Source organism: Toxotes jaculatrix, chromosome 21 (assembly GCF_017976425.1).
Source record: "Toxotes jaculatrix isolate fToxJac2 chromosome 21, fToxJac2.pri, whole genome shotgun sequence".
Classification (NCBI taxonomy): Eukaryota; Metazoa; Chordata; class Actinopteri; family Toxotidae; genus Toxotes; species Toxotes jaculatrix.
This window is the reverse complement of record NC_054414.1, coordinates 18,960,289-18,974,233: the sequence shown is the minus strand read 5'-3', so window position 1 is coordinate 18,974,233 and position 13,945 is coordinate 18,960,289. Positions and strand designations below refer to the sequence as shown.

At 45.1% G+C, this 13,945-nt stretch overlaps 1 protein-coding gene across 1 annotated transcript in view; it reads right to left on the bottom strand.

Annotated features, from left to right (window-relative positions):
- Positions 1 to 13,945, bottom strand: part of zgc:114120 (uncharacterized protein LOC619267 homolog) — a 37,354-nt gene that overhangs the window by 9,385 nt on the left and 14,024 nt on the right. Inside the window, 4 exon segments of the mRNA XM_041067254.1 lie at positions 816 to 1,755; positions 5,087 to 5,258; positions 5,724 to 5,853; positions 7,772 to 7,973. Of these exon segments, the coding sequence (XP_040923188.1) occupies positions 816 to 1,755; positions 5,087 to 5,258; positions 5,724 to 5,853; positions 7,772 to 7,973 (1,444 nt within the window).

Here is a 13,945-nt window from a genome sequence, read left to right as displayed (position 1 = left end):
TCATGCAGACAGCCGGCTGAGCTGTGGTGGAGGGACAGTAACACAAAGAGGAAACTTTTAATTAACTCGTAACTTTGGTATTAAATTGATTTGTCAAACACAGGCTGCTGGAGCCTCACATTAGCTTCAGATAAACTTTGGAAGGTATTGTGGGAGCTGGACTGTGGGTCTGGCTGTCACTTATATTTAAATTGATCTGGGAACAAATCTCTTCAGGGCCAGTGTGAAAAGGAGGAATAATTACAGCAAAACCTGCTTCTGTGTTCATGTGGGCACCTGACTATTACTTTAAGAGAATTTATTTTTTCTAAATATTGACCGGGAGAGGAAAATTCAGAACATTCACTCCTGATTCTACGTTACTTGTAGTAGTAACAGTTCACTTTTATGGGTCTTAAAAAAACCTTTTGTGGGAAATGTAAAAATCATTAATGACTTGGTTTTTTTACTTCTCACTGTTTATGTGCAGGCTTACATAACCACTGAATGAATTCAGTACCTACCTGTCTGTTTACAGGCGTGCAAATCACCTGTCTCCAGTCTAACATTAGCTACCATAAGCTGCAACTAAAACTGAGACTGAGACTGTGGCAGCAAAACCCCTGAGTGACATGTACTGAACTGAGCAGGTGAGTTCACGAGTTACTGAGATATTTCTTCCCACAGCTGGATGTAGTTTCACTTTTTGCTGCAGTCATCAAAAATAAATCACTAAACATGTCCTGTCCAAGTTAACCACAGTGATGTGAGCTAAGTATTCCTGTCACAGTCAGACTCACAAGCAACCACATGCATGCAGATGTACCCCGAGGCACCGTCCTACCTGGTCTCCGTCTCATTCCCCAGCAGAGGTGAGCCGAAGCCTCCGCCGCTCCCTCCCTCCCCTCCAGGACCGGCCATCAAGCAGAGCTGCTCTGCAGTGAGACCTAACCCAGGGGCCTGGCCCCGGGATTTGGGGCTGTCCCCGAACACAGAAGAGGTCACAGAGTCCCGTCGCAAAGTCTGCCTCCCAGGGGAGCCACGACCTGGCATGGTGCCCGCATAGGCATCCCTCATGTCGGGTATTTTCTGTGGGGAGGAGGGTGGTGGCACCCGCAGCCCCATGGCCAACACAGAGGCAGCGTAGGCGTCGTTGTAAAGTGGCCCTCCTGGCCTGTAGAGAGCGCCACTTTCCATCAGCTCTCCTTGTAAAGCAGCTGCTGAGTAGGAGGTGAGTGAACGCACTGATCCAGCTCCGCCACCTCCTCCCCCTCCCCCTCCACGCCGGTATAAGGAGCCGTAGGGGTCGGCTCTGGCTGGTAGAGGAGAGTGAGGACCTCCTGCAAGACTCAGCCGAGTTGTGTCTGGGCCCAGAGAGTAGGGGTCCGCGTAAATCCCCCCTCCACCACGATCGTCTCCCCGCAGCAGCACCATGCTCCTGGACCCCCCCACTTCATCATCGGGCTTCACATCCCTGCGCTCCAGGATGGCACTGGAGGAGGCACAGAAGGCCGGCTGGGTGTGGTGGGGCTGGTGGAGCTGTGGTTGCTGGTGGGGAGAGGAGTGGTGGGACTGGGTGTGCGGGTGTGGCAGGGAGTGGGTGTGGTGGGGCGGCCCAGCGTAAGAAGAAGGCCTGCCTCCGCTGTACAGGAGGCGGGCGCGTGACGGTGAGCCTTGAGGAGGTGAGGCAGAGGAGGATGAATGCTGGGAGGACATGGGCGGGTTGCTGAGGCGGCGGTTGGGTGGAGAGTCCTGAGGTGCATACACCATCTCCCTCTGTGAATAAACAAAGCAACAGATACACAACTGAATCAAGCAAAAACGGCAAAATTACATTAAGAAATGCATTCTGGGAGTTTCTTTCAGGCCTCGGAGTAAAAGCATTAAATTAGTTTCTCTTATCTCTCTGTAGGAGAGTTTGTATTCAGATTGTATTCAGGCAGGGAAATGAGTTTATTAAAATACGTGGTAAAATTGAAAAAAGTGAATCTAAACCAGTTGGTAAACACAGGCGCTGATGACACTGTGCACGTAGGTTCACTTTAAAAGGCGCAATATGTGAGCAATTTATCTTAAAACACTCAAAAATTAACTAAGATTATCAACAGAATGTGAAGAAAGAACAGTTCGGACGTTACGTCAAAGACGTCCATGTACTGTGTTGCACAGACATCTACTGAAGTTAGCATGCTAACCAGCTAGCCCAGGCCTGTGCTTTGTACTTCAAGAGGAAATATGAAGTCACTGTAGCTCTGGGTCGGCTCTAAACCAGCGTTCGGTCGCCCTCCATCAGAGACGTCCCAGCTTTCTGATGATATGCTGCCCCGTTTGTTTGGAGTATGAATTCGACAGCTGGCCCATTCTCACACTTTGCCCCTTTGATTTTGTCCAATTGGTAATTTTTCAAAAATAAGAAAAAGTGAGTAATGTCTTGGAAAATGTCACAAAGAGCCGACGCAGTTTACTGTAGCATTTCAGAGATGCCGTCTCCAGACTGACAGGAAACACTTCAAATTGCTCCTTAAGTGCATTTTAAGTTGCACTGATAGCTTACTGACAGACTGCGCATGAAGGGATTATCTTTTGGCATCAATTCCAAATGTCAGAGAGAAAGGCCAAACAAAGCGCAGCAGAACGAAGAGCAGCAGCAGAGTGAGGCACAAGTGAAGGCTCTGCGTTGGAGTGTACCAGCCAAGAGTAACAGATACAGCAAGGAAACACAAAAGAAGACAACACAGTAATTGCTTATGACGCACAACGCTTTCTCCTGGAGACGATGCAAATTGAAAAACCAATATTTCCACATAATAACCCTTAGGCCTCTTACAACAACACCCTGTGGACAGCCTCACAGCAGACTAATGACTCTAGTGCCATCATCTTCCATCTTGTATCTTAGCAACAGCCTCGTATCGACACCAGCCTTTAACCATGCTGAAGACATACAGACATTTCATTCTACCTCCAAGACCCCCTGAAGACACCAAACATCTATCACAGGTACACTCCCGAAAGATTCGTCCCACGGTACCTTTCAAAACCGGCCGTTCTGCCGCTGCAGAAAATCTGCCAATCAATCTCAGCCTTAACCACATTCTGTCCTCCAGTCACAGGCCCAGGGCGGACTTCAGCAATACTGGTCTGCAATCAGTGAATAATCTTGGCTGTGCTGGCTTGGGTTCAATAAGCTCACAAACACACAAAGACACACACACACACGTCCTAGTCACTCACCTTGGCAGTGGCAGAAGCAGCCAATGTACCTTACACACATAAAACTCAGGGCGAGCCTGCTGGTTCGATAAGGCTGTAAAACGCTAGGAAGATTTCAGAGCTGTGCACAAGCTCAAGACGACGGTGACCGATCACAGACAGAGCAGCTGACCTCCAAAACATTAGCGGGCAGCTGCGAGGCAAACACACCGGCGGGCAGAAAAGCAATCGCACACACAGGCACGTACACAGAAGGCCTCTGGGTGTTTCACTGACGGCAACAGTAACAGCAAACGCGTCAAAAAGGCCCCGCTGTGGACAACACTCACTTCATTTCCACTGTTTAAACAAACAGATTCAATTTTACAGTGTGCGCTGCACGTGCCTGCTCCTCTGTAACCTGATACGTCTAGTTTACAATTCATTTTAAATTTTTAAATCAATTTAAATTACTGCTTCCTCGTTTTCATAATCACAGTGTAATCAGCAGCAGAATCCGAGGTCTGGTGCAGAAAACACTGAGCACTGCAAACCTGAATGACATCGGGCACTCGATCTGTTGGCTGCGGCTTATTTTGCTCCAGCTGTAAGCGAACCCATAAAGCGTTAGCAATCATGCTAATCAGAACGATGGCACATTTATTTTTGCCAGCAGCAGACTGATGAATTAAGATAAATCCTATTGTGGCTCGTCAATAAGAGCAGAGCCTCTGAACAGGAGGGATGCTGCAGGTACTGGGAGTAAGACGAAGAGAGAGAGGGAAGAGGAGGAAAAAAAAAACTGCTTTAACAGCTCTGACATTTCAGAACAACCAGTGCTGCTTATCTCAGCTAAAACGATCAGTAGAAAAATAATTGTCAACAGTTTTGATAATCGTTAGAGGTTGGGGTCCAAAGTTTTTTGGCTCCTGCCTTCTCCAAGGAACATCTCACACTCTGACAATGATTTTCCACCATTTTGAGACATTTATGGAATAAAGGATTCATTGCTTATCAAATGATCATTGATGAAAATGATCATTAGTTGCAGCTGTTCTGCCACTGACACCGGCAGCATTAGAACAACCAGCACCAGAGCCATGTTGAAGTGTCCACGAGCGGGACACTGGACTCCAAACTGCACGTCAGCGTTGTTGCTGAGTTTGTGCACGTGGCTGAAGGTGAGTTTTGTTTTGTTCAGCAGAGTAAATACTTTTACTACCACAACCGAAGTCTGAATCCCTGACTCGGTCCTCAGATGAACTGGACCACGGTCTATCATCTCACAGCCGTGTTTATGTAGTTTTACAGCCTGCTGGCATCCAGCCCAGTCAGCACCGGTGATGTGGCAGACTGGCACTGGCCCAGCAAACGCAGTGCTGGAGTAAGGTCACATGACTCACACTCACAGAGCGGATGAGACTAAACTTATGCTTGGACATGTTATGTAATGAAAACTAGTGTTTGTAAACACACAGAAATAATATCAGCGTTACGTGGGAGATGGATGCCGGTGTGGGGGTGAATAAATAACAATTTTCCAGGGGAATTACAAAACGTATTATTTGTGGGATGATTTGGTTGGCTGCTATCTGCCACTGCCAGAAAGAGACAAGCGTTTGTCTCGCTCCCTAATCTATGAGTCATGAGCCAGCTGCACACAGAATGGATTGGTAATGGAGGAAAAGGTGACTGTGACTGAAGCAGGATCATTTTCTTGGCATCAGTTTACATTTTGGCACCAAAATAATACAAAGCTAATGCAGATGAAAAGGGAGGAATACTGAGTAACGTCTCTCTCATTCTCCCCTGGGACTGGAATTTTCTACATCACTGAAAATTCTTTAAATCCTTAAAAACTGGGGAAACTCACTGGTGCAGAAAAACACACACACACACACACACACACACCTACCCGCAGGTCTCCGTTCGCCAGGTGTGGGCTGTGGTGTCCGGGGTAGGTGCCATAAATGGGCTCTTTGCAGTAAATCTTAATTACGCAGCGGTCCTGAACGTCCCGTGGGTCCTCCAGCTCATAGAAGACGTTACGGGTCTCATCTTTGATCAGCAGAGCGGTGCTGGGAGACCTGAGCATCAATAGTCATCAAAAGAAAGAGTAAAACACTGGTAAATACTCCATGCAAAGGTAATTTCAGCACCTATTATCTGTGAATAACCAGTGAGGTACATTAATTTACAGACTAGGAGGAAAATTGGAGGATCTTTAACTGCATGAGACAAAGTAATGAGAGTCAGTGGGACACAGTCTGATACTGAACTCATCAGAGTTCTCCTCTGATGAGTTCAGTATCAGACTGTGACTGTTCAAATTTCAGTTTGATAAGTTTGCTGTGACTCTAAAGATGAGATTTTATTGATATTTGTCCACTTGTGGTCTGAAGGTGGATATTTCACACGTCCTCTGGCTTTATGGACTGTTATCTGTTTAATTCTTTCCTGCTTTGCTCGTCTGTCTGTTTATAATAATCATTTTTATTTCTGTGTCTGAGGCTGAAACAGCAGCGTGTCATTTGCACATCATCCAGGCGTACCTGAGCATGGCCATGGTGAGCCTCTGCGGGAACATGTGCACAATGAGGGCCCTCAGAGTGTCCAGGCTGGTCAGCTCGTGGGTCAGATGGACCCTGCGAGTCTCCTCCCCGAGCTGGAGGAACAAGATCCCTGCATTTATGGATGGGGGGAGGGGGAGGGGGGTCCACGACGGTTGAAGGGGGGTAATGAGGTTTGAAGAGAGTGGAGGGACAGTGAGGCTGCTAAATACGTCTGGTGCTTAGCACAGTTACACACATACTCACCGACAGCTGATTTCTGTATTGATACACTCAGCTGCCAGTTTATTAGGTACAGCAAGCAACAATCTAATACAACAGTCCTGGATTAAATGGTGAAGGTTGTGAGTTGGTTGTACAATGATCATGGTGATCATCATGGTATTTCTTCACATAAAGTCCCTTTAAATTACACAATTAGGATCCTCACTTGAGCTGGAAACTGCACCAGTGTGTTAAGTAATATAAAGTGTAGAACATTAGCTGTGATAGATGTGTTATGAAGGCTGTTTGTTGTAGAACAGTTTAAACACCAAGAAAAATGTCGTACACGGAGCTTGAAAATGTTTCCCATTAACAAAAGTGGCTGTTTTTAGCTTCTGTGTGGTTACATGATGCATTTAGCTGTACACCGCAATGAACCGACACGCGTGTGCTTTGTCAGGAAAGACAGAAAATCACTGGTCGCACCTGGTCCCGCCTTTTCTAAGTGCTGCGAATGCGTCGCCCTCCTCCATATGGTGGAAAGATCATTTTAAGAAGCAGATGATTTTGCTCGCTGCCAAAGTCATTAATCAAAGCTGACAGGTAGCTCGGCAGGATCATTTGGAAGCAGGAGACAGCTCTGTTTATAGTCAGAGCTCCTATAGGCAGTCGACTGAAGTCTGACTTTGACCTGACACTCAGAGGGCTGTGCCAGGTTCACTAGATTGACACTTGATGCCTTCAGTCAACTCAAATAAGTGATTCCCTGAAAGAGGACACCGTTATATAGTCACAAGTGATGTGTCTTGTTTGCTGCTGTCTGTCAAAAACATCAGACAAGATTAATAGTTCATATGCTTGGACAAGTCCAGCGTCTGATTGGCTCTCGACTTGTCAATCAAAGAGATGCTGTCAATGCATCGGACAACAAGCTCGACACAAGACAGTGAGGACGAGGTTACGTTAACGTGGTCCAGCTCCACGTTCGAACCACTGAACGGTGTCAGTGGAATCACTGGCCTTTTGTTTCCCACAGTATCACAGGAGCTGGATCATTTCTACAAACTGGGCCTCGTCTCAAACGATCTCACTAAAAAACTTCACTGTGAAGAGAAGAGCGATGGAAAAAGGAAGGTAGATCAGCACGAATCAGGAAGCGGTGTCAAACGCTGGCAGTGCTGCTGTCATGTTAGACGACAGTAAAGGCACTAAACTGCGAGTCTTTTGGGTAAACATGACACGTAGGCCTGTAGAAGCTTCGTGAGGGGGCGGCGGCTCTGCAGATGAGTGTCAGCGTGGGTCACGAGTAATGTCGCATCTCCCATAATTGTAGGTACGTTGTACTGCTGAACAAAACCAACAATCTGCAGCCGCGTTTGCAGCTCTGTGAGGCTGCACTGCCGACGCAACCGTCCTGTGAGCTAATTACTAACATCAGCACGCTAACACGCTCGCAGTGACAGCAGAGGCTGATGGGAATGTCGATAGTAGTGGACTAATCAAAATGTTTGACCCGATGATGGTGCTAGATGAAACAACAGATGATCAGCACAGTTATCCATCCTGACGGTGGACTTTAAACCCCACACGTCAACCTTAAGGTGGAACGAGGTGATGTAGAAAAACACAAGAAGTCAGAGAATCAATGGGCTTCAGCTATTCATGACACATTCCTGTTTTTTGTAGAGAAAATTGTATTTGTCGCTGCAAATGTGCACATACACTCAAACTATGCTATCCAACCCTCGTATGTGCTTATCTGCTGTACAGAATACAAAGAGTCCGATCCCAGGGTGCAGATTATTTCCTATAGACAGTGGTCTGACCTGGTGCCCGCAGCTTGGCCTGGCTGGACGAGCGGGCCAGCGGCAGGCTCTGGCGAAGCCGGTTCATCCGGTTAAAGCCGATGGGGATATCAGGCTCTGACATGGTTTCCAGATTTTCAGCTGACGCAAAGGATACCCTGCTGGCCTGGTCAGCAAGAGCCGGCTGTGTCGGGCTGAGTCGTGTCACACGTGGTGTGCGAGTCTGTGAGACACAGGATGAGAAGTTAGGAGAGAAAAAAAAAAAAAAAACGCACAGACAAAGAAAGAAAAACTACAGAGGAAGCTGAGACGTTCTTCTGCTGTGATGCAATACAGTAATCAATGAGTTGACAAACAAAAAAAATGTAGAACAGGCAAACAAAGACAAACATAATGTCCTGAAAAATCAATGGAAAGGAAGAAGTAAAGAAAGAAAGCTTTTAGCACGCAGACAAAATAAATAGTTTAGCTCGGACAAAGCAGCCTTTACATCTCCCTCTACAAACACAGGCTCAACAAAAGGAAGCTGAATCCTGAAGATAAAATTAGAGCAGCTCAGCCAGCCAGGTGAAACAAACCGACTCCAACATCAGAGTCAAAATGGCCTTAGAATCGTCCGCTTGCATTAGCAACGACGGACAATAACCACAAAAACTACAGAACAAAGCTTCAATTTACTTTTCAGAAGAGGAGCGGAGAGTGCGTGGAAAATATGATGGAAAAAAACCGGGCAGGCGGCAGCAACTGCCGAGTGACAGGTTTCTGAACAAAGATAAAATAAATGGATGTTTTTCTGCAGCTACCAGAAAGTCCACCGGCCCCCGAGCAGAAAACAGCGAGCTGGCTGCAGCTGTTCCATAAAGAACCGAGCAAAGTGACGCTAACGACCGCAGCAAAGTCAAACTCCATGTCAGATCCGTAATGCAGATTACCGGTGATATTTCACCTGTGCAATCCAAACCACCGGGGAGCCCAAACTGTGATGGACCTCTCATTACAGCACTATCAGGAGCTGCTGCAGCAGGTTGGCTTTTAATGAATCTTTACTGACAAACATTTTCCAGCCCAAAGAATACAGTAATGAGCTCCCACAGTGCTGTGTGAAGCCAGCTCCAATTGCTTTATGCATCTGTGGTCTTGGCTGAGTCCTCGCAGGCGCTATATGGGTGCTGTTTGAATTCTTGAGGCTACAACAAGCTGGGAGCATGCAGGCATGGCACTCAGCCATGCATATGTACACAAACATGTAGGAAACACTAACAATAGTGTCAAAAGACCAACAAACATTAAGGACAAAACGCACGCACACGTACAATCTGATGCACAAAATGATCTCGTGGGGCTTTGCTCCTTCTACATTAACAGAGTTCTGAGAATCTTTAAAAACGCTGAAGCCGCACACACGCACCCACACGTCTCTCAGCACTCAGAACAGCCTGACAGATTATGCGTGCTGCCTCTCATATGTTTGGAGATTTATGGTCTCGGAGTGCGCTTGTCAGCCAGAACATCGCACACCTTCTGCCTTCAACTGCACAACAATCAACCTACTGAGGAGAAAAGAACACAGCACCCAGGAATTATAAAGTTTGTGTTTAGTGAACTGTGAAGAGAAGATGAAAAAGAGCAGATAGAGGTTAGAAAAAGAGCCTGTAAGAACGTACACACACAGGAGGAATGACATATGGAGAAAAGAGAGAATAACAAACACAACAGAGAAGAGGGAGGAGGACAGAAACTCGTGGATGAAGAAATATATTCTCTAACTTGTTCCCGCAGCAGAGGAGCTTTTCTCCGGGTTAAAGAGAGAAGGCGAGCTTGGCTGCACATTTAACACTGCTGAGTTTTCCCCACAGTGATGGTCAATAAACAATCACACGGCATCTCTCCGTGGACCCCCTCCCTCTCACGCGCTCCTACGAATCACTTACACTCGCGGGTGATGCAGCTGGCACATTTAAGTGACTTCAGCGAGAAGTCATGACAGGAAGTGGATGATAAGAATCTCACTCCTGTACAGCGATTTAGTTTGTGAGTTTCAGGGAACACACTGTACTTCTGTGACTGAAGCGTAAGTGAAATTGATTTGTGCAATGACTCAGACTCTGAGGCTCAGAGCTGGAAAAATGAGACAATGTGCTGGTGAGAGGTTTGATAATGCGAAGTTAAATATGGAAATTTAAAACTACTGTTGTAAAGAAACGGGCTGTTTGCAGTGTTGGAGTTCTGATAAGCTCTGTTTTCACTGCTACAGAGCCATAAGATCAGAGGATTAATTGATCAACAGAATTAATTCATTGGCAAATATTTTCACATTTTACCATTTTACTAATTTCTTAAGAAATAAGACCAGAGATCTGCTGGTTTCAGCCTCTCAGATGATGGATTTGTTACTTTGCTTTGTCATACATGACTGTGAACTGAATATTTCACAACTCAGACTGAGGGAAATTATATATATATATAAATCCCTGCATTCACCTAACCTCTGTGTTTCTAGTCCTAGTATGTTTTTCTATAGTGACCATGCAAAAGAATTTATAATTCATCTGCTCTTACATCTTTCTTCCTCGACAGCGATCACCAACTGATGAAGACGATTTTTTTCCTGCAGGTTTTAGCCTCAGTCTTCTTTGCCTCAACTCATGTCTCATCTCATCAATCAGTCGACTAATCGCTTCAGCTCTATATTTACTCAGATGAATTTAACAACATGTAACACTGCTGTAAACTAAGCAAATTGTCTAGAAGCCCAAAGGCGTCTGTGTCCAAAGTAACACAGTGCTGTTCTGCTGGATGCAGTGCATCGGGTCAGTGTTTGACTTTAATCTCTCTGTGGTGTCTGAACAGCGAAAAGCAAACTCATTCAGTCATCAAACCTTATAATGGACAGAACAAAGGTCTCTGAGGTTGAATCAGCTGCTACAAAATGTGCATAAAACATCGGTCTCCTCTGAAATCAGAAGCACTGAGTATATACAGTCAGGAAAATGTCTATTTAGATTTCCTTGCATGAGAGATTCCATGAATTTCATGAGGGAAGAACAGTCATGCAAGAGTTTAAAAACAGGCCACATCCCTTGGTTTTCTCCAGCTTTAAATTGAATTGTAATCACTGAAGTAAAACACTGAAAAGCTGTGAGCGGCTCAAGAATAAAACTGTCAAGTTTCCATTAAGGAGTTTTTATGAAGAAAATGTTCTCGAGTCCATTTGTCACTGTTACATTGTGAAACCAGAGTCTTTGTCTTTTTTCTTTATTTTACAGCTGCTTTGTTCGAGGCACCTACGCTGTGATTTCTTTTTTTTTTTTTTTTAAATACATTTGAGTCCAGAAGCAGCTTCCCATCAACCTCCCATCTCACTACAGCACTACAACACTGTGACACCAAACCCAGACAGTGCTGTAACTCCATTATATCATTATTTCAAAAGTAACATCACAGGCTCTAAAATATCCATTAATAAGCATTAAATAAAGCATTAAACACAATCAGAGACAACAGGTTTTTCTTTGTGTGTATAATATATTACAATAATTGAAATGAACACCAGTTATCCTAAGATCACAGAGTCATTTATCTTTTTTTCCAAACCAGTTAACAAACAGCTGCTGCACACCAGCCTGAGCTCTGAACACTGTGGGACCCAGGGTGGTGGAGCTGCAGCCGGGCTCAGACTTCACTATGTCAGATAAGCTTCGTTATTATTAGAGAAAATATTGTACAGCTTCTAACATGTGGCTGAGATTCATGACTGAGTGGTGACTGCTGGAGTATGGACACAGTCTGTGGACGGCTGGTGAGTCTGGTAATAAGATGAGATTATAAACATAATTACAGAGAACTTAACTGTGGATTTAAAAAACATACTGACAACAAATTCTTTTCATTATAATTCACTATAATGTAGTTATGTCAGAAATTCTAACTTCTATTAAGACATGTTTTTATATTATATCAGTACAATTCTGTTTAAGTATATTTCCATTTAGTATCAGCTTCTGTTTATCCACAGGAGTAGTTACTATAAACTAAATATCTTTGGGTTTTGGACTGTTGACTAAACCATTAACTGATGGATGCTAATATTCTGTTTCGGGTCCTGAAAACTGCAGAAACCAACCAGGAAGTGAAGCTGATTTCACAGAGACACAAGGTCCGGTCAGGAAAGTGATAATGAAAACAGTCGTTAGCTGCAGTCGTGACCACGTGCAGAGCCTCACGCTGCTGCCAGAAGTCAAACTACAAGATATAAACACTTACACAGAATATTCATCTGTTTATGAAGCTCCCACTGAGCCCATCAGGCAGCAGCAGCAGCAGCAGCAGAGGCTTCTGAAGAGGTTCTGTAGATTTACATTAAATACAATCTCCCATTATGTTCAGCTGACTCTTACCTCTGCTTCCAGCATCTCGTTTAAAAGCAAGAAAAGAACTCCATCATCGACAGTTCAGCTTCATTAGCTCCTCTTCTAGACACTGTGTTATAAGACATCATTAAAGCCGAGTACATACATTATACATATGTGTACTAATCCACAGCTCCTGCTTTCAGCTCTGTAACAGCAGACTTGTCCTTTGCTGAGCGTTTAAACCGAACGGTTACTCAGACCCAGATTTCCCACCAGCTCATACACAGGGTCTTGATTGATAAGGCAGCTGTGCACAGCTGTGCCGTGCCCCCCCCCCCCACCCCCCTACACACAGCTGCCACACCTCCGAACTCAGATTTCATGGGTGTTATCACCTCATACCGTGGCATTCCTTTCCAGTGAGACTTCCAACATATTCTTGGCTATAAAATCCTGCGTCACATCATCTGAGTTGGCGTTTACAGTGCAGCCATTAGAGAGAGAGGCGACTCGACAAAGCACACATCTTTACAACGACAGCCTGAGGGAGGAGAGGCAGGTGAAGGAGGCGAGGAGCACACATGACACGTTCGCTGGTGAGCTGCCTGATTTAGCCACAGTCTTCTTCCATTTCCCACTGAGCAGCTCCACAGGAGCAGCTGGGGGTTAATTGCCTTGCTCAAGGGCACCAGTTTTTAAGTGAGTCTTGTTCACTTCCCTGCCCAGATATTCCCTGCTGAACGAGTGAGTCAGGGTTGAAGTATTTTGATCAGAGGTTTAGTCACTTGGTGCGATGATTGGAGTCGGGGTTTGACCGTGACATTAGCAGACCGGATGTGTATGATCCGTCTGACCTCCAGATTTTTACTGTATTTATAAAACACACAATAAAAACCCTTGTGCCGCACAGAGTCAGCCAAGTCTACACTGTAAATACGGCATTCATTTCAGATTCGACTCTATATCACTTCAGATATATAGCCTACAGTGAAAGATAATTGTCTTTCACATAAAATCTAGTGGGAACTTTTCATCCGGTTATTGCTTTCAACCAAGTTCAGCCTTATTAATGTGCAGCCTGCAAAGCAAACCTTGCAGTCTTGGCAGATGGCACAGAAGTGTCAATAAGTGATTCTGGCCACGTGCCGCAGCACAGTGCCAGTCGGGGGAACACTGCAGCAGTCGGCCTCCTAAGCCTTTTAGCGGTGGAAAACACTCCCGCTATTCTCCGAGTCAGATTGGGGAATAGCGATTTTCCACCGAGCATCATATCAACAGCCAAACAGCATGAGGGCAAGAAAAGCAGTTGTCTGAATGGGTTAGCGTTGAGCTAGCTCACTGGGACAAATATGGCAGTGGTAGTCTAGGGAAGCCCCTCTATATAGAAAATGCCCTGGTCACGTTCTCTATACAACACGTGAAACACAGACGAGCGCCTTGCAAAGCTCCCTGAAGTGACATAAATCCTTTAAAACAAACATCCCTCCGAAGGAAAAGGTTTTTAGATGACTGTTTATTATCGCACCAGTTTGGTTTAGTTCGCAAACTTCTCAAATCAAATGACTGGTAATGACTGATGACATCTGGACTAAATAAGGTTGGAGATATTCAATATTTTCATTACTGTCAAAAAAACAAAAAAAACATCCTGTAAAAACACCTAAACCAGTATGTAGTCACTGACTTCCCAGTCACTGGTTTGGGGCTGCCCAACCTTCCCCAAACCAATCAGTTCCTACTGAACACGTTTATGTTTAACCATAGAGATCAAGAAATATATAATAAAAATAAAAATAAAAAGATGCCCTTTACTCAGACAGCAGCACTTGTTTATTTGTCTATT